Source organism: Amblyraja radiata, chromosome 37, assembly GCF_010909765.2.
Source record: "Amblyraja radiata isolate CabotCenter1 chromosome 37, sAmbRad1.1.pri, whole genome shotgun sequence".
NCBI classification, from domain to species: Eukaryota; Metazoa; Chordata; class Chondrichthyes; order Rajiformes; family Rajidae; genus Amblyraja; species Amblyraja radiata.
Genome location: NC_045992.1, coordinates 9545657 through 9573274, shown reverse-complemented (window position 1 = coordinate 9573274; position 27618 = coordinate 9545657). Strand labels below are relative to the sequence as shown.

The 27618-nt window shown below is 41.0% G+C and overlaps 1 protein-coding gene across 2 annotated transcripts; it reads right to left on the bottom strand.

Moving 5' to 3' along the window:
- Positions 1-999: 999 nt before the first annotated feature.
- Positions 1000-26202, bottom strand: LOC116966476 (broad substrate specificity ATP-binding cassette transporter ABCG2-like). 2 transcript variants are annotated; one of them, XM_033012757.1, is made up of 15 exons: positions 25936-26202; positions 20001-20060; positions 19787-19904; positions 18783-18938; positions 17573-17730; positions 15915-16066; positions 15320-15412; positions 12762-12946; positions 11382-11533; positions 10395-10484; positions 9451-9575; positions 7383-7537; positions 7197-7286; positions 5744-5796; positions 1000-1876 (listed from the first exon to the last, which is right to left on the bottom strand). In XM_033012757.1, exons 1-15 carry the CDS (start codon positions 26136-26138, stop codon positions 1729-1731), a joined length of 1938 nt encoding a protein of 645 aa, XP_032868648.1. In that variant the 5' UTR covers positions 26139-26202; the 3' UTR covers positions 1000-1728. The 2 variants fall into 2 exon arrangements, with proteins under 2 accessions (XP_032868648.1, XP_032868649.1); XM_033012758.1 differs by having other exon boundaries at positions 1729-1876; positions 12762-12943.
- Between the last annotated feature and the right edge of the window lie 1416 nt (positions 26203-27618).

The following is a 27618-nucleotide window of genomic DNA, read 5'->3' as shown; positions in this document are numbered from 1 at the left end:
GTTTTTCCTTTTAGAAGAATAACCTTGTCAATTCCAGTTTTAATTGCAACTCCAGTTTACCGATTACTCTTCTCTGACTTTGGCAGCGTTGCCCTGAGGTGTCAGCTCCATCAGAATATCAAGTGTGAAATGCCAAATAGTTCAAAGCCTCCAGATGACAATCCTCTGAGGATGTGGCCTTCTCAATAAAAAAAGACCTACTGTGAAAGATAAATATCTTCATAAACAACTGAACTTACATTTGCATTGTCAGGTAAGTGGACACACATTTCAAGAGGTAGTTGATGTTCTTAAATTCTCCACCATATTGATGCTAAAGAACTATAGTTTTCAGAAAATCACAGGCCAAGCCTTTGTTTTCCACTGCCTTCCTCATGAAATTCAAGGGAGACTTCTGTGTAACTGCTCCATTCACCACATTTTTATTTGGTTTATTTACAGATATATATGAAGCTGAACCTTCAATAACTGGTAAAAATCTTTGTGTCCTTTGGATTAAAAAAAAACAATTTGTGGTATGTAAGTGTCTCCAAACTGGGTTGTTGCTCTTGAAGTGGTGGTATTGAACCCTGGCCTGCTGTAGGCAGGGTTAATTTGTGATATGTAAGTGCCTCCAAGCTGCCTGTGAAGGCACTGCAAGTGTTGTCAGGAAGGGAGTTCAAAGATTTTGTTTCACTAGCGATAAATGAGTAGCAATTTACTTCCATGGCTTTGGGATGGAATAACATTATTCAATGCAATTTAATTACAATAATCACTTCATCACCATTTCAGAATAAGAAACTTGAAAGTATTTGAGTTTCAGGAAGTATGACTGAGATTGCAGTTTTGTTGGCTTTCAGAAGTTGGATAGTTGTATTCCCTTTTTTGAAGCAATTCCATATATCAATATTAATTAAAAGAATCAGCATGAATACAATTGGCAAACCCCTGTGCAGACAAAGTATTTTATTGAGAAAAACAATCTACTAAATATGACGTTGTGTAAAAACTATGAACTCCCAAGACATGGAAAAGTTTATTAATTTGTTCAGGAACATTGATCAACTTACATGACAGGGCATTGGGGAAAGAAAAATATTGACAAGGACATGAATCCAGAGCAAATTGAAGAGAAAATGCAATCCTGGAAGAATACATATTGTTACAGTTTATGTCACGTGGTCATAGTTATACAGGCAAATTATATATTCACTTAACTTTTGTTATGAGGTAAAAATCAAAGTCCCAATGCGTTACATAAATGATTGCAGCAACAAATGATCAGAAATAGTTTGGCAATGTCTGTGTTTATAATTATTAACTAGATGCCCCACTGAAAGTTCATTGTCGTGTCATTGCTAAAGGAGGACAAATACTAAACAAAAAATGCTAAAGCAATTAGTTCCATTTTACAAAATTCCCTCAAATAAATCACAAATGCTAGAAATCTGAAATAAAAATCCAATGTTGAAAATACTCATTAAGTCTGGCAGCATCAGTAATGAGAGGAACACAATTAATATCCCAGGTCAATTACTTTTATCAGAACCAATACCTTTTCATCGGTATTGAACTGATGAAAGGTCATTGACCTTAAATGTTCACCTCTCTCTTCAGATACTGCTTGAGTTGTCAAGTAGTTCCAGCGTTTCATGATTTCATTATATATTTCATTGCGATTGCAGAGAAAAGAGTTAAACGTACACCAGGAACACAACCAAGTACTCAGTAAACAAAATTAACTCCTTATTTCCACTTGTCAATTCTTAAAAGCTGTATAAATGACAGAAGTAAGAATATTATCATTAGACAGAAAAGGGCAAGTTGGTTTTGCCAGAATCCCCAGACGCTGTAATCAATACCTTGCTCAATCATGTAGACCTCTCCAGGAATTCTGCAAAATACAGAATGGAGATCACTATCAGTACAATCTGATCAGATAACAGTAAAACACAAGGAAATAATTAACTAACAGTAAACATCTCCAGGCGTAGCGCATTTGAAGTCCACATCCCAAAGGTGCATTTCACTTGAATTTTAAGGATATGTCTTCATTTGGAATAATTCCCCTTTCAGTGTCAATTCCATTCATTATTCCATGATGCCAGTGAACTCATATTCTTGATCCTATTCCATTATAAAGTAAGCCAAATGCTACTTTTTGGCTACCACATACCTCATGGATCACAGCTTTAACCAACGAGAGAGTAGGCTATTCTAGACTGGGTATTGAGTAATGAGGAAGGGTTAGTTAGCAGTCTTGTTGTGCATGCCCCCTTGGGCAAGAGTGACCATAATATGGTTGAGTTCTTCATTAGGATGGAGAGTGACATTGTTAATTCAGAAACAACGGTTCTGAACTTAAAGAAAGGTAACTTTGAGGGTATGAGACATGAATTGGCCAAGATTGACTGGCAATTAGTTCTAAAAGGGTTGACGGTGGATATGCAATGGAAGGTATTTAAAGACTGCATGGATGAACTACAAAAATTGTTCATCCCAGTTTGGCAAAAGAATAAATCAGGGAAGGTAGTGCATCCGTGGATAACAAGGGAAATCAGGGATGGTATCAAAGCAAAAGATGATGCGTACAAATTAGCCAGAAAAAGCAGCATACCAGAGGACTGGGAGAAATTCAGAGACCAGTAGAGGAGGACAAAGGGCTTAATTAGGAAAGGGAAAATAGATTATGAAAGAAAACTGGCAGGGAACATAAAAACTGACTGCAAAAGTTTTTATAGATATGTGAAGAGAAAGAGATTAGTTAAAACAAATGTAGGTCCCTTGCAGTCAGAAACAGGTGAGTTGATCATGGGGAACAAGGATATGGCGGACCAATTGAATAACTACTTTGGTTCCGTCTTCACTAAGGAAGACATAAATAATCTGCCGGAAATAGCAGGGGACCGCAGGTCAAAGGAGATAGAGGAACTGAGTGAAATCCAGGTTAGTCGGGAAGTGGTGTTGGGTAAATTGAATGGATTAAAGGCCGATAAATCACCAGGGCCAGATAGGCTGCATCCCAGAGTACTTAAGGAAGTAGCTCCAGAAATAGTGGATGCATTAGTGATAATTTTTCAAAACTCTTTAGATTCTGGAGTAGTTCCTGAGGATTGGAGGGTAGCAAACGTAACCCCACTTTTTAAGAAGGGAGGGAGAGAGAAAACGGGGAATTACAGACCAGTTAGTCTAACATCGGTAGTGGGGAAACTGCTAGAGTCAGTTATTAAAGATGGGATAGCAGCACATTTGGAAAGTGGTGAAATCATTGGACAAAGTCAGCATGGATTTACGAAAGGTAAATCATGTCTGACGAATCTTATAGAATTTTTCGAGAATGTAACTAGTAGAGTGGATAGGGGAGAACCAGTGGATGTGTTGTATCTGGACTTTCAGAAGGCTTTCGACAAGGTCCCACATAAGAGATTAGTATACAAACTTAAAGCACACGGTATTGGGGGTTCAGTATTGATGTGGATAGAGAACTGGCTGGCAAACAGGAAGCAAAGAGTAGGAGTAAACGGGTCCTTTTCACAATGGCAGGCAGTGACTAGTGGGGTACCGCAAGGCTCAGTGCTGGGACCCCAGCTATTTACAATTTACATTAATGATCTGGATGAGGGAATTGAAGGCAACATCTCCAAGTTTGCGGATGACACTAAGCTGGGGGGCAGTGTTAGCTGTGAGGAGGATGCTAGGAGACTGCAAGGTGACTTGGATAGGCTGGGTGAGTGGGCAAATGTTTGGCAGATGCAGTATAATGTGGATAAATGTGAGGTTATCCACTTTGGTGGCAAAAACAGGAAAGCAGACTATTATCTAAATGGTGGCCGATTAGGAAAAGGGGAGATGCAGCGAGACCTGGGTGTCATGGTACACCAGTCATTGAAAGTAGGCATGCAGGTGCAGCAGGCAGTGAAGAAAGCGAATGGTATGTTAGCTTTCATAGCAAAAGGATTTGAGTATAGGAGCAGGGAGGTTCTACTGCAGTTGTACAGGGTCTTGGTGAGACCACACCTGGAGTATTGCGTACAGTTTTGGTCTCCAAATCTGAGGAAGGACATTATAGCCATAGAGGGAGTGCAGAGAAGGTTCACCAGACTGATTCCTGGGATGTCAGGACTTTCATATGAAGAAAGACTGGATAGACTTGGCTTATACTCGCTAGAATTTAGGAGATTGAGAGGGGATCTTATAGAAACGTACAAAATTCTTATGGGGTTGGACAGGCTAGATGCAGGAAGATTGTTCCTGATGTTGAGGAAGTCCAGGACAAGGGGTCACAGCTTAAGGATAAGGGGGAAATCCTTTAGGACCGAGATTAGAAGAAACTTTTTCACACAGAGAGTGGTGAATCTCTGGAACTCTCTGCCACAGAGGGTAGTTGAGGCCAGTTCATTGGCTATATTTAAGAGGGAGTTAGATGTGGCCCTTGTGGCTAAAGGGATCAGGGGGTATGGAGAGAAGGCAGGTACGGGATACTGAGTTGGATGATCAGCCATGATCATATTGAATGGCGGTGCAGGCTCGAAGGGCCGAATGGCCTACTCCTGCACCTATTTTCTATGTATCTATGTAACCTGGGATCTGACTGCAGAGAACCAGAACATTGATCTCAAATGAGCAATATCGTAATCAAAGCAGTTGGACAAACTGAAGGATTGAATGATTTGGTTGTATGTGAGGGTGAGATTTGATTGAGCTGTGATGTTTAAAATAATGAATGGAATGGAGAGAGTAATCAGGGAATTATTCTACCCCCCATCACTTTCATTGTGGTTCTTCAGAATAAGAAATGCATTTAAATATGAATCCAGGAAAACATGCCATAGAATTAAATTAAAATTAAAGGGTCAGGAGCCAGGGGTGTTAAATGATGCAACTGCATGTCATTTAGAACCACGATCAACAGTGCTCTTTCCTTAGGGCAATGTGGCTTCATTCCTTGAACAAAGTTGCGGTGCTGCTTGAGAATTGATGTTGCCCCATCTGTAATAGTGAAAGGCTTGGATAGAGTGGATGAGGAGAGAATGTTTCCACTAATGGGAGAGTCTAGGACCAGATGCCATAGCCTAAGAATTAAAAGGCGGTCCTTTAGGATGGAGACGAGGAGGAATTTCTTTAGTCAGAGGGTGGTGAATCTGTGGAATTCTTGGCACAGAAGGCCGTCAATGGATATTTTAAGGCAGAGATAGATAGATTATTGATTAGTACGGGTGTTAGGGGTTATGGGGAGAAGGCATGAGAATGGGGTCAGGAGGGAGAGATAGATCAGCCATGATTGAATGGCGGAGTAGACTTGATAGGCCAAATGGCCCAATTCTGCTCCTATCACTTATGACCATATGTAACTGATGTAAACATCATGATTGGTACCAGAAGGCTTTGCAAGCAGAAGTATCCAGCTGAATTTTCAGAGTGGCACCATAAGAAATGTTGCAATTATTTTCCCACTCAAAATAGCTTTTTTTCAGTGCTATGCATCTGAAAATTGCTTTTGAGAATGAATTGCTAAACACCTTTGCTCTGCAACGCACAACTTCTGAAATAAACACATCACAAGGTTAAGATTCGCATTTATTGACCATGTGACTATTATAATTGCATATCCAATGCTGCTCACTTTTACATTTCATTTTCAAATATGAAATGAAACTTTCCACAGCTGGATTCCCAATATGTGCTAGCTGCCTTTTTGGCAGATCATTTATTCATTAAAATTAAAAATGTTACTTCAAGCAGCTAAAATCCAAATACTCACATTGTTGAATTTGTGTAAAATATTTGTCCTTTTAGTTCATTGATTATCAGTGCCTGTGGAAAAATATGACATTAAATAGTTGTCCAAGCATGAACTATTTAGTGAGAATGGATTCTGAAACTCTTTTAAAGCTAAAGTTTACTAGTTTTCTATAGTATCTATTACTTGATCATCCCGTGAATCGATCATGGTTGAATAGTGTGTTGGGAATAGTTGGCAAATTGTTTGTCCAATTGATAATTAGGAAACCATATTCAGCCTCATACATCAGTTCTCCCTTGGCCACTGATGCCTCTCCATATGTTTCCAATCTTTTATATAACTTTAAAACAGAAACTGGCATCACAGATTCAATTTTAAGCCCCTTCCCTGTTCGAAAGTAATTCCCAAGATGTGATCATGGAATGTGCCGGGGACAGGCTCTTTATTGCATCCTATGCTTTGGTTACAGTTTCTAAAGTTATACGTAGGCAACTGCTTGTCAGTAGGAAATATTAAATGCTTTTTGCCTCTCAATTTCTTTTCTTACATTTGAATTTTTACTGCTGGTGTCTGTTGCTAGATTCGAACTCCACCTCAGCTGACTCCATCAGTGCACTCCTAGTAGATAGACACAGAATGCTGGAGTAACTCAGTGGGTCAGGCAGCATCTCTGGGGAAAAGGAATAGGTGACGTTTCAGTTTGAGACCTTTCCTCACCTGTCCCTTTTCACCAAAGATGCTGCCTGACCTGAATTACACTAGCATGTTGTATCTATCTTTTCTGCAGTTCTTTCATGCACACCAGTGCACTCATAGTCCTGTTCTCCCTTGGCATTTTGAAGACTTTTGCAGTACCTCTGCTTTGAGTCAGTCCAACCTTATCAGGTCCTGGTGACCTGAACATGCTTCATCCTCTGATCAAACATCGCCACTTGTTCTGACTTTGATTTTTAAGGCATCTTACTTTCTGACAGCTTACCCACAATGTCTCCACAAAAATGTCCCCTCAAAGCCAATTCAGACAATTAACTGTATGGAGGATAATGAGAGTAAGGTCATTTTACCATCAAACCGTTCTGGTCAATTGGACTGCAGTAAACCAAGCCAACACCCAAAGTACCTGGTGAGTTTCATTGTCTGTAGAACTTGTTTTCACCTAGCTCATAGCTAACAATCATCGCTACCTTTTTGTATATTCTTCATTAATTTATTCTACACCTCTCTATATCATTGTCTATATCTCTCGTTTCCCTTTCCCCTCAGCCTGAAGAAATGGGTCGAAGGGCTCATTTACTCCAGCGATGCTGTCTGACCCGCTGAGTTACTCCAGCTTTTTATGTCAATCTTCGGTTTAAACCAGCATCTGCAGTTCCTTCCTACCCAAAGTTAAGTTTTTAAATACAGTCCTAATGCAAGTGCAGGATTTCTATTTTCTTTTTAATAAATATGTTTGGAAAGAAATGTTTCTTACTTTCAAACCATAAGCGACTATACTCATCCACTTCAACCAAGACAGCCAATGCAGCATTTTGTTTAAGTTCACCAGAAAGCCTCCAAACACCTGCAAAGAAGGAGCACCGTAGTTCAGTAATTGCAGACGGGCTGAGGGAGGAGTCACTGGAAGTTATTGAGGAATGTTTATGATTTAGGTTCTTACCATCATGACGACATATGGGAGGGCGATCAGAGCATTGGCTGTTGCAAAGGTGCTGACACTTGCACTGACTAGGAAGGCCATACTCACTGCTGACAAACTAGTGAGACTGAGGGTCATGTAGAACAGAAAAAACGAACCAATATCCAGTTTCAAGCCTGTGTTGAAAACATTGGGGTTGAAAATGTGCAGTACAGTGCTAGTATTGATTTAAATAAACTATTTTAAATTGATGTATTACTGATTTTATTACAGGTGCATTGCTCTAAGGCAGTTTTGGTCAAGTTATTCAGAAAATCTTTTCACAACTTGAAACTAATATCACATATGCCTGGTCAACACAACCTAAATGGAAGAACAACTGATGTCAATGTAGGTGGGTTTGTTTTAAAATCAGCCAGACTTCATTACAAAGGCACATGTTGTGTGAGGTGAAAAACTTACTTGTATATTCAGTGGGGAACAAGCATGCGAGTCTTTAGTGGGCAAGTTGTGAAATTGTTTTTTTTTAAAACTTGTGTGAACATTTGAGGTTCTGGTATTATGGAACAATAATGATCACAGTTTTAGATCAAACCTTTGCCCACCTCTTCACAGAGTGTGGATTTGTGATGAGAATCTGGAGAATAATGTAAGGGACCTTGTCACGGTTCATCCAGGGGACTCTAATTTACAAGCTGTTCCCAGGGACACATTCAGAGACGGACATAAGTGCTGCTGGAAGATCATCAACTTGGTGAAAGAAGCTGTTTGGTCTGTCTGGAACGCTTTGGCCTCCCAGCAGATCAAGATGTCCATCAGTGTATATTGCTGGCTGACCCATTCAAGACTACTTCCTGAAGCTTGGTGCAGCCAACGTGAGGGATCTAGAGTCCTCCCGCTGTGGGACATTGAGGGGCAAAGTCCAGGAGGGACACTCCCCAAAAAAGGGAATGGATATCGCCCTTGGGGGCCAACCAAGGGTGCTTGTTGCGAACATGACTTATGAATGTATAGACGCTGAGAATGTCGGAGACGTTTTTGCACAGTTCTTGTCTTGCATATATTTTGGATTTTTTTAAATTCTGAATAAAGTATATATTTTTGGAAAATATTTTTTATATGAAATGTACAAGGGCAGTATTTAATTTCCTTGTGAAGGTGGTGATGAACTGTCCTCATACACCATTCAAATCTGTGTAAATAAGATTGAAGCATGTTGGGGTAACAATCACTTGTTGGGCCAGGGTTGTTATATGTGAGCAGGTGACTTTGGGTCTTGACTCGCACATATGTCAAACTGGCAGATTTTCATCTTTAAAGAATATTAATACACCAGATGAGATTATTAATCCAGTGGGTTAGGAATTCAGGTTCTTTACATAAATTAATTTCATGTTACTAGATCATTAATCCAGGTCTCCAGATTACTGGTGCATGTTAATATGTGTTTATTGTTGGTTTTTTATTGTATTGTATTGTATGTATGACTGCTTCAATTTCGTTCAGACTTCGGTCTGAATGACAATAAAGGCTATCTAATCTAATCTAATCTAAAATTACTAGTCCAGTAATGTAACTACTTTGCTGTTGTACCCAATCATTCTGGAACCTTGTATGTAAACTGGTTGGAATGTTTGCCCAAATAACTACACATCCAAAGTAATTAATTGACAATTGACTACAACAATGCTTTTCAATATTTGAATATGTCAGTATACAGTATATATAGTATACTGACATTTTCGAATATTGAATTCACTTTAACTTGTATCAATGAGTTTGGAGTATCAGAGAGTCCCATAATGTCCTGATCCAACCTCAATTCCATGATGAGGAAAAAAAAACATTACATGTATCCCCAGGTTTCTATTATAGCATAATTAACATTTCTAAAAAAAGTTCCTTTGCTATAATTGAACTACTATATCAGTTACATCAATCTAATTAATTTCATAAGATTTTCTCTGTGTTGGAAGTTCTCTGCCTAGAATTCACATCTTCAGTTGGAATATTATGTAATTAATATTTGCAGCATAATTTAATAACAGGCAGTGTATATACTCTGTTAGAGAGGTATTACAATACATACCCATCAAAAAGTAGGTTATGGATGAAAAAATAAGAATTGGAATAATACGATTGGGAATCAGGTCGACTAGAACCTTGGACAGAAAGTATGCTGAAGTCCGATAGTAGCCACTTGCATTTTCATGTCTGATAGAAGAATTAGGATTGAAAACACCAACATTTCAGATTGTGAAAAAAGAGCATGGAAACGTTTAAGTGTCAAAATAATTGTAAATCATAGATTTTCAAAGTGGAAGTGAATGGACACACAAGGAAGCCCACTCACCCAATGTCCACTGTTAACAGTAACTCAACAATTTTACTATTGCAATATTATGGGTAAATTAATTCCCCAGTGATTTCATTATTTTCATTGAACCAGCTAACACAAGAGATGGCTAAAACCCCAACCCCCCCCCCTCTCCACTTACTCTTACATGCCTTACCCACCTCCCTAAATATCTTCCATCCACCCCACAGGCAGAAGTCTTAATTTCTATAAAAATAAAATAGTGTGTCACAAGGAAAGACATCATATCCGTAGTTTCCTGCAACGTTCAATTACTTCCGTTTTGAAAATAGCCATCAGGAAAAAGTCACCACCTTGCAGAAATATCCCCCAACATCAGGAAATAATAGAAATATCACTTTGAAGAATCCTCTTTTCCCATGGATTCTAATTTTTGCAAAAGATGATTTGATTCCTAACATGCTAATCGTAGTCCACATGAGACTGGTGTAGTTGTTACTTCCAGTGTCGGCTCTTATCGAGAATCTAATTTTTTTTACCAGCAGGGCATTTGGTTTTGGACATTGATTTTGAGTTCATGGGCATGAGTGCCTCGTTATCATGTTACACCTGGGGAAAAGACAACTGCCCTGCCAAAGAAAGGAGGGAGACCCTGAATCTATTCTTGCACCAAATTCTATCAGATTGATTGATGAATGATTTACTGTTTTCCATACATGAAGAGGACTTTTTCTTGAATGAAGATTTCCACAGCAGAGAGGTTGCCAAACATCTGATTGATTATTATGAAGAAGAATGCCCCGATTCTGAAATCAAAAACATGCACAAAACAGGTTAACATCGGATACAAATGAGACTAGGAATAGCGACTCATTGTACAAGAGATCACATCAATCAATCAATCAATATTACAAGGCAATCTAACGTGAATTTCTGAATTATCGAACATAGAAAAGTACAGGAACAGGCCCTTCAGCCCACAGTGTCTGTGCCAAACATCATGCCAAGTTAAACTGATCTCATCTGTCTGTACATGATCCATATTTCTCCATCCCCTGCATATCTATGTGCATATTTAAAAGACTCTTAAATGCCACCGTCATATCTGCCTCCACCATCACCCCTAGCTGCGGATTCAGGGCAATTACCGCCCTCTGTGTAAAAAAACGTCCATGCATTTCTCCGTTAAACTTTGTCCCATTTCACCTTAAAACTTTGTCCCCTAACTTTTGACATTCCCATCCTGGGAAAAATATTTGGCTGGGTTTGTGTCACAGTGGAAGTTGGGTGCCTTCTTTGAGTGAGCCACTAGTCTGGTCTAATTCGAGCTCATACTTATGATCGGTTGTGCCATTGGGGGGACACATATGTCTCAATGCAAAGCTTTGAATTTGCAGTCACCACCTGTGTCTTCCCAGAAAAACTGAGAAGAAAGCAACCTGTTGCCTAATGTCAAGGGAGAAAGTTATGAACTCTCAGGACTATTCTTCTCCTGGTCTGTACTAGGGCTTACATGAATTAATTCATGAGTGGTTGGGGAAACTCTTATCTGCTCTACCATTATGTCTAAGTGTATGGAGACCTAATAAAAGGAAATAGGCAATAAAATATAAAAAAGAAAATATGGGATTATTGCAATTCACGGCGTTGAATAAAGTGCACATGTTAATGTGCTTATTCAACTGTTTCGGTAATTCTCCTACCTGTTCTGTAAAGCTTCTGGCATTGTGTTTGGTATGTTATAATATATAAGTCCATTTAATATGCCAAAGAATAGCATTATAGACACTTGAACCAATGAGACCTGCGGGTTCCTCCAGAGGTTCTTCAAAGTGCAGCCACTCAAAATATACAGCTGAAAGTACAAATGAACAATGAAGACATATGAGTACTTCAGATAAACTTGGTAAGCAAACAACTTGCTAATTTTGCTAATCTCCTTGGTTAGTACTCTGCTGTCTCATTGATGGACCTTTTTTCTTCTACATATCTGGAGTATGCTCTCCATATTTCCCAATGTCAGGTTCAAGTTCATGTTTGCGTTTATTGTCAATTAACCAATGTGAGCTCTCGATGTAAAGTCCTAGGCAAGGGATCGACTTCGATGTTAAGATCACGCCCCGCGGGGGTGCTCCAGGTCAGTCCGAGGAGGCCTCCAGCTCCATCGATGGTAGGCCGCAGAGCGACCGGAGTCACGATCCGGAAAGTAAACGCATCTCCGGCAAGGTAAGAAACTGAAAAAAAGTTTCCCCCTGACCCCCTCCCCTTCCCCCCACATAAAACAAACTGGAGAACATTTACACAAACTTTTAAAACGCACTAAAATTTTTTTAAAAAGACAAAAAAAACAGACAGAATGTTAGCAGGGGTGCCAATCATTCGGAGCCCCTGGTGGTGCATTACAAAACTTACAAGAGTTCCCATTACAACACCTTATGGTGGAAGTGAATGGTGTAAGAATAGGAGGAGGCGCTTGTGTTGAATGTGGACAGAGTCGGCCTCTATTCAAGGATGAAGTGGAGAGCCATAACATCATCATGGAAGAGAATAGAACTGAATGGTTGGAAGAAAGATTTCAAAGTCGTTCTGCACTTTTAATAGTTAGAATTATAATAGCGGCACGGTGGCACAGCGGTAGAGTTGCTGCCTTACAGCGCCAGAGATCCAGGTTTGATCCTGGCTACGGGTGCAGTCAGTACGGAGTTTGTACGTTCTCCCCGTGACCTGCGTGGGTTTCCTCTGAGATCTCTGATTTCCTCCCAGTTTCCGCACTGTATCTCTAAACTTAACTTCCTAAACACTCTGCACACTCTTTGAAGTTGAATATTTTATAATGGCAGTTAATGATGGAAGAGTAATTTGTAATGATAATTTTAAATTGCTATCTTATTGGGAAATAAGGAATATTTAGCACAATTTTGGAGATTAGCAGCATAAAGGATAAATCTAGAATCACATAAATACTAAAACAAAATATTCAGCCTAAGCAAGGCAGACCAGATGCATTGCAATCTACTTATAACTCTCCCCACTGCATTTATTATTACATTCAATGCACAAAAATACAAGATGTTTGCATATACCTGATACCAAAAAGGAGTTGGATATGAATACTTTATGCTGACTGAATCTCTTGAGTTATCTGGTACAGATAAATTCTTCACTTCCTTGTTGATTTGTTGATACAAAGCAGATTGTCGGAACTGATGAGCCAAGAGATTCTTATTCTCATTGGGATCCAGAATGACGTGGGAAGTGATTGCTTCTTATTTAAAGAAGAAAGATACAGTATTCAATATTCAAATATCACACTGACTCATCTATAGTGAATTATTTATAATCACCATTTTTTTCTGTCCAAATTGTTCATGTTAAATCAAAAACATTTCCAGGCCATTTCTGATGAAAAGCCAACATTTGAAACATAGTTTAGTTCAAATTGATACAAGAATCTTCATCTGAATAGGCATGATGACTATTTTAACTATAGTTAGTTGGAAAATACATTAATAGCTCTGACAGGGAAAAATAAATGAAACGTTTAGAAAAATACATATATTCCTTTAAACCAGTAGGACCCAACAGGGGAAGTGATTATTGAGAGGTTAGTTAGTATTAGATCAAAGGAAAAATGTACAATGTTAACCATAAAAGCAGTAAGACCAAAATTGGGGAAAATTCAGTGTTTTACAAATGAAAACAAATACATGAAGGAAAGAGAGTGGAGGATATGACAGTAGTTTGACAAGAAACATAAAGACAAATTGATTTGTCCCTGAACACCGGCGTTCCACAGGGCTGTGTGCTGAGTCCCCTCCTCTACTCCCTCTTCACCTATGACTGCACACCTGTACATGGTACTAACACCATCATCAAGTATGCAGATGATACAACGGTGATTGGCCTCATCAGCAACAACGATGAGTCGGCCTACAGGGAGGAGGTCCAGCACTTAGCAGCATGGTGCGTTGACAACAACCTGGCCCTTAACTCCAAGAAGACCAAGGAGCTCATTGTAGACTTCAGGAAGTCCAGGGGCGGCACGTACACCCCCATCCACATTAACGGGACGGAGGTGGAACGTGTTTCTAGCTTCAGGTTCCTGGGAGTCAACATCTCCGATGACCTCTCTTGGACCCACAATACCTCAACTATGATCAAGAAGGCTCACCAGCGTCTCTTCTTCCTGAGGAGACTGAAGAAGGTCCATCTGTCTCCTCAGATCCTGGTGAACTTCTACCACAGCACCATCGAGAGCATCCTTACCAACTGCATCACAGTATGGTATGGCAACTGCTCTGTCACCGACCGGAAGGCATTGCAGAGGGTGGTGAAAATTGCCCAACGCATCACCGGTTCCTCGCTCACCTCCATTGAGTCTGTCCAAAGCAAGCGTTGTCTGCGGAGGGCGCTCAGCATCGCCAAGGACTGCTCTCACCCCAACCACGGACTGTTTATCCTCCTACCATCCGGGAGGCGCTACAGGTCTTTCCGTTGCCGAACCAGCAGGTCCAGGAACAGCTTCTTCCCGGCGGCTGTCACTCTACTCAACAACGTACCTCGGTGACTGCCAATCACCCCCCCCCCGGACACTTATTATTATTTATTCAAATCATTTGCTATGTCGCTCTTCCAGGGAGATGCTAAATGCATTTCGTTGTCTCTGTACTGTACACTGACAATGACAATTAAAATTGAATCTGAATCTGAATCTGAATTAGCTTCTATAATTATGTTTCTCCTTGCTTCCCCTGGAGCAGTTCTGGAAAGGTCCCATGCCATTCATTTGTGGTCCAGGCAGATCTAATGGATAACTAAAGCAAGTGTGTATGCAATACTCTTCAATCTGCCTATTAGTCAAGAGTGGGAGGCTTATCAGGGGGAAACACTGTGGTGGCATAGAGGAAAGTCTATGTTAGTACAGTAAATCTCTGGTATGCTCAGAATTTGGGTGGTGGCAGACAAGCAGATTTTCCAGACTACAAGACATTGGTTTATGTCCTCTCCAGAGATGCTGCCTGACCTGCCGAGTTACTCCAGCATTTTGTGTCTACCTTCAATTTAATCCAGCATCTGCAGTTCTTTCCTACACATTATTAATGCTCCTTCATACTTTTAATTAATGTCCTTTTTGGATGTTACACAGTGGAATAATACATTTTCCAGTGAACTTGGTCAATTTCAAAAGGGAGCAGAGGAAACAGAACCAGGATCTTTCCAGGGGAGCACATGAGCCTGGGCACCAGTGAGATAAGTAGACCATGGGAATGGGGTCGCCAGTAAGTGGAAAGGAGTGAAGCAACCAGGGCCCCTGTGGGGCAGATACAAAGCCACAGGTCAGACCAAGGCAAGAGTTGAAAAGACAAAAGGCTGTGAGAGAAGGAAATAAGAGAAAAAGCATGAGACGTGAAGCCAGAGGAAGTGGTATAGATGGAAGGGGATGGGGAGAAGGATCTGCAGTTCCTATGTCTAGATTTTACTGAGTAATTCAGTTGCACTTTTCTATTGCTCGTGCGTACAGAATCCAACCTTCACCTCTAATCAGGATTAATTTCCCTCCCGACACCCACATTATATCATTAGATTGACTCTGCGTTGTGTGGATGAAATTTAATCAGCAAATCTTGGTTGTCAGAAATACCTGGACTGGAGTTTCCATGACTGGATAACACGGCTCCATTAATGACATCCAAGAAGAATTGTGCATGGTCATTATAAGGGTCACATTCATAACCTATAAATAAACAATTTGCAGATGTTATTGGCAGCAGCACTGTGATATAAGCACTGTTATATAAAGCCAGAGGGACATCACCCCCATTGCACAGGTGCTCATATCTTAGCTAAAGTACAATGGTGGGGCAGTTGTTAAACTACCCTGACTAATAATCCAAAGGTCAGAAACAGGAACTCAATCTCACAGTTATGGCATGTAATTAATTAAATAATCAAGATTTTATTTAAACATAGTCTTCGTAATAGTCACCACAGATCTTGATAAGGAACGGATGTTTAGCGATGGGATGATCTGAGCAGAATGTCTGGAAATGACTGGTAGTGATCAGTTCATCATTCAAAGGGGATAATGGAAGAAATGGGAGAACATTGTTGGACCAGTGTGGGAGGGAAGCTCTGGAAGGATAATTGGTCCTGAAGTATTCAAGTAAAAGGAATGGCACAGTCAGGTATGCTTTAATATATTAAATAAAGCCCAGCATTAAGTATCTCTTTCTTACCAAGATCTTTAAAGTAGTTGGTGATTTCTCCACCTGGGCCTTGATATACAATTTCTCCTTTGCTCATTAATGTGATATAATCAAACATTTTGCAGATGGAATAGCAAGGCTGGTGGATTGAAAATACAATGCTCCTCCCATTTCTGGACAACCTAAAATCACAAAACCAAGTCTGAGATAAGAACAGGAAATGCTGGAAGTACTCAATAGCTCAGGCAACATCTGCAGAAAGAGAGGAAAACAGAGTTAGTGTTTCAAGTCAAAAACTCTTCAACATTTAATGCACACGGATGCATTATTCAAATGATATGATAAGGGCATAAAGAGATTATGGATAGATCCCATCATTGATACACGCATGAAATAACAGCTGAATAAAATATAATTCAAGTTATTTTGAGATTCTGAACATAGTTTGTTCCAGCAGGTATCCATAACTGGAGAGAAAACATTGCTATTGTGTAATATATTTCAAATTTATTCACAGTAAGTGCCTGTACTTCTGTTGCTGAATGTCCCATTGTTGAAATATCCATTCCTTATCAAGACCTTACAGTTATTGATAGTTTTGTGAATTCTATATAGGTTTCCTTTTGGAAATGAATGTCATAAAATTTAAAATTCAGCTGATGAACTAGCAAAGTTGAAGGATTGAGAAGATAATGATTCTCCCATTTCAGGTTTAATGGAGACAAAAGCAGACCCTTGCCCAGTAAAGGCCTAGGGTATTATAAAAGAGAAATGTGGGTTCCACAACATCCAACCTTATGTAAGGTGAATGTCTCTGTCAGGTCTATACAATCCATCCAACAGCAATTACTTCAAAATAAAATCGGGCCTTCCTATGGGAGTTAGCCAAATGTTAAGGGATAGATTTAATGCAATGATCCTTTCAAGGCTTCCACTGTTGGCGCATTTAACATGGTAATAGCAACACTTCAGATTCAATCCACTCTCGTGTTTGACTCTTGATTGGCCACAACTAACAAAATGTGAAGCGAAAATAATTTGTTCAAGTTATTTAAAAATTTACTTCTGAGAAATCCATGAAAATAAGAAGCATTGATAACATGAATCCATTGGTCTTGCGAGCCAAGGAAGGAAGGAATTGATTATGTAACATTTACATATTATATGCTTGTGGCTCAGATCATTGTACTCTCATTATGAATCCAAAGTGTGTATCCTACTCCTGCAGCTTACATAGAAAGCGAAGCTGCTATTTCTGCTCAATGCTGAGGGAATTGAATTTCTTGTTAATAAATTGGGAATAAAATCTAATCATACTGTTGGTGACCATGAAATTACTGCATTGCCACAAAAACGGATCTGCTTTCTAATATCATAGTGTCATACATCACAGACACAGGGTCTCTGCCCATTATACCTGTAATGACCAACAACCTCCCATTCAGTCTATCCCCAGTTTATTCATCCCATCAACACCTCCCAGATGCTACACTCAGCAACATACCAGGGGCAATTAACTTACAAACCCTCACATCTATTTGTGGTGTGAAGAAATCGGAGAACCTGGGGAAAACTCTTCATGAAAGGAAATATGCTTCCATTATCTAATTTAGGAAGCTGGAGAGTGCATGTTTCTTTTTGTTCTTTCTGCCTCAGAGAGGACTAGTGGAATCCACATGGCGACTCACTTGTGAAGTGTACGTATGACAGAAGTGGCCATGTGTGTATCCAGTCCTGTCGTCGGCTCGTCTAAGAAGATCAGAGATGGTGAGGTGATCAGTTCCATTCCAATGCTGCAGCGTTTTCGCTCTCCGCCAGAAATGCCTCGCATGAGGTCCGTGCCGATCTGACATGACAAAATATTGTTAGTTCCAAAATAAAGAAAGTTATGGAAGACACATGCCTTATGATAATGTCCTCTGTCCTGGCACCCTTGATTTGTGATACCTACAAACCACCAGCAACCAAAACCTTCACCAGGTATAGTCACAAAGTGCTGGAGTAACTCAACGGGTTAGGAGTCATCTCTGGAGAAAATGGATGGGTGACGTTTCAGGTCGGGACCCTTCTTCAGACTGAGTTAGAAAAAAGGTCCCAACCTGAAATGTCACCCATCCTTTTTCTCCAGAGATGCTGCCTGACCCATTGAGTTACTCCAACACTTTGTGTCTATCTTCGGTATAAACCAGCATCTGCAGTTCCATTCTACACATTCAACAGGTAACCATGGTGAAAATGATGGCAGCCTTCTCACCAATTCCCAAGCAGTCGGAACCGTCACTCCATCTCTTACCTGTGACCTCAAGTAACTGTATTAAGTAACTTTGTGCAGAGTTTACTGACCGTACCTGATCTATTATTTCATTCATTTGTCTCCACCTTACAGCTTCCCTTGTCTTAGTGACCTGACAACGCTCCTTCAACAGTATCCCAGCCCTCCCGATCCCTGAACTCAACCACCTGGATGGAAAAGGCACCTTATTGCCACCAATTCAAGGGCAATCGAGGATGGGTAATTAATATTTACATTGCCAATCACTCCCATATCTCAAGAAGATTACAAGCTCTCTAAGGAGTTTGTACGTTCTCCCCGAGACCACATAGGTTTCTCCGGGAGCTCTGGTTTCCTCCCACACATCAAAGATCTATACGTTTGTAGGTTAATTGGCTTCGGAAAAAATTGTAAATTGTCCCTAGTGTGAGGAGGATAGTCTTAGCGTGCAGTGTTGGCTGGTCGGCACGGACTCGGCGGGGTCTGTTTCCAGGTTGTATCTCTAAACTAAACTAAACATATTAATGGGGTGAGATGAAGAGGGGCAAGAAGATTATGTGGAGCATGGGTCCATTTGGAGCAGATCACCTGTTCCTGTGAAGTAAACCCCATGAGGTTGAACATACCTTGATATCAATGCAGTCTTGCAATCCTAGTTCCTCGATGATTTCGTCCACCTTTTGTTTCTTCTGTTCAGCCGTGTGGTCTTTCCTGGAGAGTCGAAGGTTAGCAGAAAACTCCAGATTTTCCCTGACAGTTAACGTTCCCCTCAATATGTCATCCTGTTATTGAGCAAAGTATGATTTACTTATTCTTCAGAAGTTGTGCACATTTTTAAACTGGAAGCCAAGTTAACCTCAACATGCTATTCTGGATTTCAGCTCCATCCTCTAGACTGTGGCCCATAGTCCCTGATCTCATCTCTTTGGGGAACCAGTACAGAGAGGCGTGGAGGCTGGTGTAGAGCAGCGTTATCGTATTGAATGGTGGGGCAGGCTTGTGGGGCCACTCCTGTTCCTGTTTTCGTGTGTGCTTGTTAAAATAATTGCAATATTATGTTGACTTCAATAAAATCGCATGTTGCAATGGATGTCATAGCTTCAGAATTAAAGGACGTTCTTTTAGGATGGAGATGAGGAGAAATTTATGGAATTCTTTGTCACGTAAGGCTATAGAGGTCAAGTCAGTGGATATTTTTAAGGCAGAGATAGATGATTCTTGATTAGTACAGGTGTCAGAGGTTATGGGGTGAAGGCTGGAGAATGTGGTCAGGAGGGAGAGATAGATCAGCCATGATTGAATGGTGGAGTAGACTTGATGGGCCGAATGGCCTTATTCTACTATTCCTTATGACCTTGTGTCCTTATGGATGACCATTGTTATAGAAATAGCTCCCCTCATGCCATTATCAGAGACTTAACACCTGACTTCAAAAAAATGATTTAAAGTCATTTGAAATTAGGGGATACCTTGCTATTCCATTGAATATTGGAGAATGCATTCATAGCATTCTTATTAATGGCTTGGATCATCATGTGTGTTAAATCAGAAAGAAGATGAATCAATGAGCAAGGTATGAATATCCTAATGTTAAGCCAAACCAAAGACCACATTGGATTGTAACTCTCACCTGCACGACATAGGCAGACTGTAGATTAAAATTTGCAGCCAACAATTGTCCATTCAGCAGAACCTTGCCTGATCTGAACCCTTTGGGATCTTTCCGGCTTGCCAACACATCTAGAAGCCTGATTAAAGAAAGGAAAGGCAGTCTTTAAACAAGAAGTATCATCCCGGTAATTATCGGTAACTGTGATATTCATGGTTACTGGGATATGACTCACGATGTCTTTCCGCTTCCTGTGGGTCCCAGGATCGCATTCAAGCCGGGTTTTATGATTCCACTAAAAGGAGAGAGACACATTTTCAGTGACCTCCAATAAATACACTGTACTTTGATTCCCACCCCACTCCCACTGACTTTATGTCCAACTTGCAGAACAACACCTTGCAAGTGTGTAGAAAGGAACTGCAAATGCTGATTTATACCGAAGATAGACACAAATTGCTGGAGTAACTCAGTGGGTCATAGGCAGCATCTATGGAGAGAAAGGATGGGTGACGTCTTGGGTCGGAACCCTTCTTCAGATCCACAACATCTCACAAGTTATCTGCTATCTGTTCACCCTCTGTTATCAGGTTTCTGAACAGTCCTTCCTTAAGCTGGGGTGCTGTCCAATTCACCTCTACCCCATTGCAGACATTGGACTTTGTCGATGGAACTGATGCTCTACAATGCTGAGATCTATATTCCCCTTTGGTCTACCGATTGCACATGACATTGACGATGTATTTATGCAAAGTATTATCTGCTCTGATTGGAAAGCATGCAATACAAAGCTGTTCATTGTACCTTGGTACATGTGAAATTAATAAACCTAATTGTAAATCTAATTTTCCAAATGAGGATATTGCAGCCTTGTGGATTCGTTATCAAATTATCCACTGTTTGAGGATTCATTCTTTCTTTCTTTCTACTTCAGAACCAGCCATTTCTGATGGCCATCATGTTAGCGTAGTTTTACTCATTCTACTTGCATTGGCTGGCTTATCTCACAGCCTTGCCATTTGTTACATATCACACATACAAAGAAGCTTAATGTGTTGATCACTGCACTCGGTAACTATTCAGAGATATTCCCATTGCTATACATACACCTCCCACCTTCTCACTACTGAAACCTAACTTGTTTTATTTCCTGCTGGAGCCACAAGAGACAGCAAATACCAGAATCTTGAGCAAAACACAACATACTGGAGGAACTCAGTAGGTCAGGCAGCATCTGGGGAGGGAATGGAAAGACAACCTTTCAGCTGTAGTACTGTGTTTGGATTTTCTCCCTTTTCCAGTTCTGACGAAGGGTCTATTGATGGTTTCTTCGTCCACAGATGCTGACTGACTGTTGAGTCTTGCAAACATTTTCTATTTTTGTTTCAAATTTTCCAGCAAATGCAGTTTTTTAAATTATCAAATGCGCTGCTCATATCTGAAAGCTATAACATTATAAAGTAAATTATGGGCAACGGACCTTCAAATACTATCAACATCATTCTGCAACCTTTGGATCTATTTAGTGATGCAACTATTAACACACCTCAGTTGACTTTTCAAGTTCAAGTTCAAGTTCAAGTGAGTTTATTGTCATGTGTTCCTGTATAGGACAATGAAATTCTTGCTTTGCTTAAGCACACAGAAAATAGTAGGCATTTACTACAAAACAGATAAATGTGTCCATATACCATGATATAAATATATACACACATGAATAAATAAACTGGTAAAGTGCAAATAACAGAAAGTGGTTATTAATAATCATAGTTTTGTCCGAGCCAGGTTTAATAGCCTGATGGCTGTGGGGAAGTAGCTATTCCTGAACCTGGTTGTTGCAGTCTTCAGGCTCCTGTACCTTCTACCTGAAGGTAGCAGGGAGATGAGTGTGTGGCCAGGATGGTGTGGGTCTTTGATGATACTGCCAGCCTTTTTGAGGCAGCGACTACGATAAATCCCCTCGATGGAAGGAAGGTCAGAGCCGATGATGGACTGGGCAGTGGGGACTGGGCAGTGTTTCTTTGCACAGCCTTGGGTTACTTTAGGCAAACATAAAGCAGATTCAGAGAAAATGTGATTGATTCTGCAAGAATATATTATTTGAAAAATATATTCCAATTACATATTGGACAAAATCTAATATATACTTTATTGTTGTGCAGTCATTGGTTATTGTTAATAATCAGCAATGGCTTAACTGTTCATCCATCAATGATTCATTATAAATTGACAGGAAGATTATCAGCAAAAAGCAACAACAGTTGGCGGGAAAAAGAATCCATGTGAATTAGAATTATTTTTAAGATTTGGAGTGCATACTGTGTGTGAATGTGTGTGAGTGATTGGTGGTGTGAATGTGTGTGAGTGATTGGTGGTGGTCAGAGGGGCGGTAGGCGCAGAATGGCAGCCACGCTTCCGTCAGTCTGCCCCAGGGCAGCTGTGGCTACAGAAGTAGCTTACCACCACCGAGTGTGACTGAGGAGTGAATGAATAATGCGATGTAAAGCGCCTTGAGTATTAGAAAGGCGCTATATAAATCCCATCCATTATTATTATTATTATTATTAGTGTTTACTACTTTTTGTAGTCTTTTCCTCTCCAGGGCGCTCAAATTGCCGAACCAAGCCACGATGCAACCGGTCAGTATGCTCTCGACTGTGCACCTTTAGAAGTTAGAGAGTCTTCCTTGACAATCCGACTCTCCGTAATCTTCTCAGGAAGTAGAGGCGCTGATGAGCTTTTTTGATAATTGCGTTAGTGTTCTCGGACCAGGAAAGATCTTCAGAGATGTGCACGCCCAGGAATTTGAAGTTCTTGACCCTTTCAACCATCGACCCGCTGATATAAATGGGGCTGTGGGTCCCCCTCCTACTCCTTCCAAAGTCCACAATCAGTTCCTTGGTTTTGCTGGTGTTGAGGGCCAGGTTATTGCGCTGGCACCATATGGACAGTTGCTCGATCTCTCTTCTGTATTCTGACTCATCCCCATCAGTGATACGCCCCACAATAGTGGTGTCGTCAGCGAACTTGATGATGGAGTTCGCACTGTGGTTCGCTACGCAGTCATGGGTATAGAGTGAGTACAGCAGGGGGCTGAGCACGCAGCCTTGAGGTGCTCCCGTGCTGATTGTTATCGAGGCTGACACATTTCCACCAATACGAACAGACTGTGGTCTGTGGATGAGGAAGTCGAGGATCCAGTTGCAGAGGGATGCGCAGAGACCCAGTTCTGCGAGTTTGGTAACCAGTTTGGAGGGGATGATTGTGTTAAATGCCGAGCTGTAATCAATGAATAACAGCCTGACATATGAGTTTTTGTTGTCCAAGTGGTCCAGTGCGGAGTGGAGGGCCAGCGAGATCGCATCCACCGTTGATCTGTTGTGGCGGTACGCGAACTGCAGTGGGTCCAGGTTTTTGTCGAGGTAGGAGTTGATTTGCTCCATGATCAACCTCTCAAAGCACTTCATCACCACCGGCGTTAGTGCCACTGGTCGATAGTCATTGAGGCACGTCACCTTACTCTTCTTGGGCACCGGTATGATTGATGCCCTTTGAGATCAATGTAATGCATTCAATCTGCCATTGGTTTTTTTTTCCCCCTTATTCGGGACATGGTTGAAAATACATACAACATCGAACATGAACAGGCACTTCAGCTCACAATGTCTGTGTTGAACACTATACTAAGACCAACTCATCTGCCTGCACATAATCCTTCACCCTGCATTCCCTTCATATCCATGTGCCTATCTAAAAGTCTCTTAAATGCCACCAGTGTACCTGCCTCAATCACCACCCCTGACAGCACATTCCAGCTACTCGCCACCCTCTGTGTGCAAAACCTGCCCCGCACATCACCTTTAAACCTTGCCTCTCTCACTTTTAAGCTGTGCCCTCGTATTTAATATTTCCACCCTGGCAAAAAGATTTGGACTGTCTACCATATCTGTGCCTCTCATCATTTTATATGCTTCTATCTGGTCTCTCCTCAAACTCCTGCATTCCAGAAAAAACAATCCAAGTCTGTCCAATCTCTCCCAATAGCTGAAACCCCCTAAATTAAGTACCATTCTGATGAGCCTCCTCTTCTATTCAGTCAACTATAGGGAAACCTCCAACAAACCTCTCCACATCTTTACTTCTCTGTCACCCTTCAAATCTGATTTTTATTTTTACCAACTGGGCTAAAGGCTCTTTTGCAGCACTGTTCTGTTTTCTATGTACGAGTTATTTCATTCCAAAGAAGAGGAAAGATTCTAAGTGGAGTAAGAGGCAAATGTGGCAGACAAGGGAAGTCAAGGACAATTTAAAACTAAAAGAGAAGACATATAACATAGCAAAGATGAGCAGGAAGCGAGAGGTTTGGGAAACTTTTAAAGAACAACATAAGGCAACTAAAAAGGCAATACGGGGAGAAAATCTGAAGTGCAAAGGCAAGCTAGCCAAGAATATAAAGGAGGATAGTAAAAGCATCTTTAGGCATGTGATAAGGACAAGAGTGGGACCTTGAAGACAGAAACAGGTGCATTTATTATGGGGAACAAGGAAATGGCAGACAAGTTGAACAGGTACTTTGGTTCTGTCTTCACTAAGGAAGCCACAAATAATCTCCCAGATGTACGAGGGGACAGAGGATCTAGGGTGACGGAGGAACTGGAGGAAATTCACATTAGTTAGGAAATGATGTTGGGTAGACTGATGAGACTGAAGACTGATAAATCCCCAGGGCCTGATGTTCTGCATCCCAGGATACTTAAGGAAGTTGCTCTAGAAATTGGTGATAATTTTCCAAAGTTCTACAGATACTGGATCAGTTCCTGTGGATTGGAGGGTAGTTAATGTTATCCCATTTTTTAAGAAAGGAGAGAAAGCAGGGAATTATAGACCAGTTAGCCTGACATCCTGGAGTCAATTATTAAAGATGTAATAGTGGCGCATTTGGATAGCAGTAACAGGATCGGTCCAAGTCAGCATGGATTTACGAAGGGGAAATCTTGCTTGACTAATCTTTTGGAATTTTTTGAGGATGTAACAAGTAAAATGGATAAGGGAGAGCCAGTGGATGTAGTGTATCTGGACTTTCAGAAATCCTTTGCTAAGATCCCACACAGGAGATTAGTGGGAAAAATTAGAGCACATGGTATTGGGGGTAGGATATTGACATGGGTAGAAAATTGGTTAGTAGACAGGAAACAGAATAGGAATTAACGGGTCCTTTGCTGAATGGCAGGCAGTGACCAGTGCTGGGACTGCAGCTATTTACAAATATATTAATGATTTAGATGATGGAATTCAAAGTAACATTAGCAAATTTGCAGATGACACAAAGCTGGGTGGCAGTGTGAACTGTGAAGAGGATGCTATAAGGATGCAGGGTGACTTGGATAGGTTGGGTGAGTGGGCAGATGCATGGCAGATGCAGTATAATGTGGATAAATGTTAGGTTATCTAGTTTGGTGAAGGCATGAACAAGAAGGCAGATTATTATCTGAATGGTGTCGGGTTAGGAAAAGGGGAAGTACGAGACCTGGGCGTCCTGGTGCATCAGTCACTGAAAGTAAGCAGGTACACAAAAATGCTGGAGAAACTCAGTGGGTGCAGCAGCATCTATGGAGCGAAGGAAATAGGCAACGTTTCGGCCCGAAACGTTGCCTATTTCCTTTGCTCCACAGATGCTGCTGCACCCGCTGAGTTTCTCCAGCATTTTTGTCTACCTTCGATTTTCCAGCATCTACAGTTCCTTCTTAAACACTGAAAGTAAGCATGCAGGTACAACAGGCAGTGAAGAAAGCTAATGGCATGTTGGCCTTCATAAGAGAGGAGTTGAGTAGAGGAGCAAAGAGGTCCTTCTGCAGTTGTTCAGGGTCCTGGTGAGTGCAGTAATTTGTGGCTATTGAGGGAGAGCAGCATAGATTCACGAGGCTAATTCCCGGAATGTTGGGAAGAGGACGAGTGATCCAAATAGAGATGATTTACTGTTAAGCCTGTTTAGGAAGAATGGGGTAGTTTAACACGCCCGTGAGTCCGGCTGCCTGAACGGGAGGAGTGGTGAGCTGTGGTTCACCATGAGCAGAGGTTCAGAGCTGCCGGTTATGATCATACTGGTGCCAAACCCCAAGCGCCATCCGGAGCCAAGCTGTGGTTCTCAGATCCACCCCGAGTCCTCCTACCTGACTCCGTGCAGGATTTCTTTCTTCTTTCTCCTCAGGTAGGAAGTCGTTGCAACGTTCACCACGTATCGGACGTCGTCGAAAGTCAGAATTGGACCGGGCAGCTGCAAATGGGTGTCTTTCTCATCCTCATTCTGTGCTGCCGGATCCATTTTTCTGACTTGCATTTCCCCTCCAGTACTTGACTGAGCAAAGGTGAACATCTTATCTTAAAAACACAATAAATCATGAGAGATTGCCAGGCGTATTTCTGGTTGTAACCCACAGTGAACCTATCACAGGTGACAATTCACAGTCATGTATATTTCGATGTCTGTTGCAAATAATTCCTTCTTATTGTAATTGTTGTCTCAGAGGGAAAACGCCACTGGAGTTACCGTTTCAAATCCATTGTTTCCCGCTGAGTTACTTCAACACGTGTATTAAATTAGACTGATAATCTTGCAGGCCTTCGGCTAATGGTCTTGTGCACCCACGTGTTCCTGATTGTATCAATCTATCTTGGCACTCAAGAAAATGATTCATAAACCAGTTATATCATACACCTCACTCCAGCCCACACAGATATTTTACTGCTTAAAGTGCAATGAGAAGTGTAAGCACTGTTATATTCTTAGAATTGAAGTATATTTGTCTTCTACACATCTTTTATTAAATATCAGCAGCTGGATATTTAAATTTCTTGAAAGATTTGTATAAAGCTCACCTGATTCATGAAGAACAACATGTGACTGAACCACAAAAATAAAATGTTTTGCAATACTAACAAGGTCCACAGGGTGGCGCCTGTGGATCACTCTTCCAGATGTTGGCAAAACCATCCCAGCATCCGATCCTCACCGAACCAGACAGACACGAAATGCTGGAGTTACTCAGCGAGACAGGCAGCATCTCTGGAGAGAAGGAATGGGTAACATTTTGGGTCGAGGCCCTTCTTCAGACTGAATGGGTGACGTTTCAGGTCTCCCATTACTTCTCTCCAGAGAAGCTGCCTGTCCCGCTGAGTTACTCCAGCATGTTGTGTCTATCTTCGGTTCAAACCAGCATCTGCAGTTCCTTCCTACACCCTCCTCACTGAACCCTATTCCTTCTCCTTGTTTAGCAATCAACGCCCATTGTTTGGTGTCAAGGGATCATGTTGATACACACATAGCTTTCTATTACACGAGAATTTGTTTTTGAAGTTATTTTTACATGATGAAAGCATGATATGAAATCTATCGAGAGATATTTTGTTCCTATCGATATAAAACAGACATGATGAGTAAGTGGGCCTTCCAGTCTTGCATCTATACATGTAAGAACACAGTTATTCTCAACAGGGATTTGAGTGCCATGACGCTGCTCATTTGTTGCATTGTTTAACATTGAGCTTGACAAGATCTCCCCTGAAAGGTGCTCCAATTTCCTCCAAATGACGTGTGGGTTTGTAGAAAAAAAATTCCTCTGTAAATTTGCCCCTAATGTGTAGCGTGTGGATGAGAAAGTTGGATAACATAGAACTAATGGGGTGATAGAAACAAAGAAACATAGAAAATAGGTGCAGGAGTAGGCCATTCGGCCCTTCGAGCCTGCACCGCCATTCAAAATGATCATGGCTGATCATCCAACTCAGTATCCTGTACCTGCCTTCTCTCCATACCCCCTGATACCTTTAGCCACAAGGGCCACATCTAACTCCCT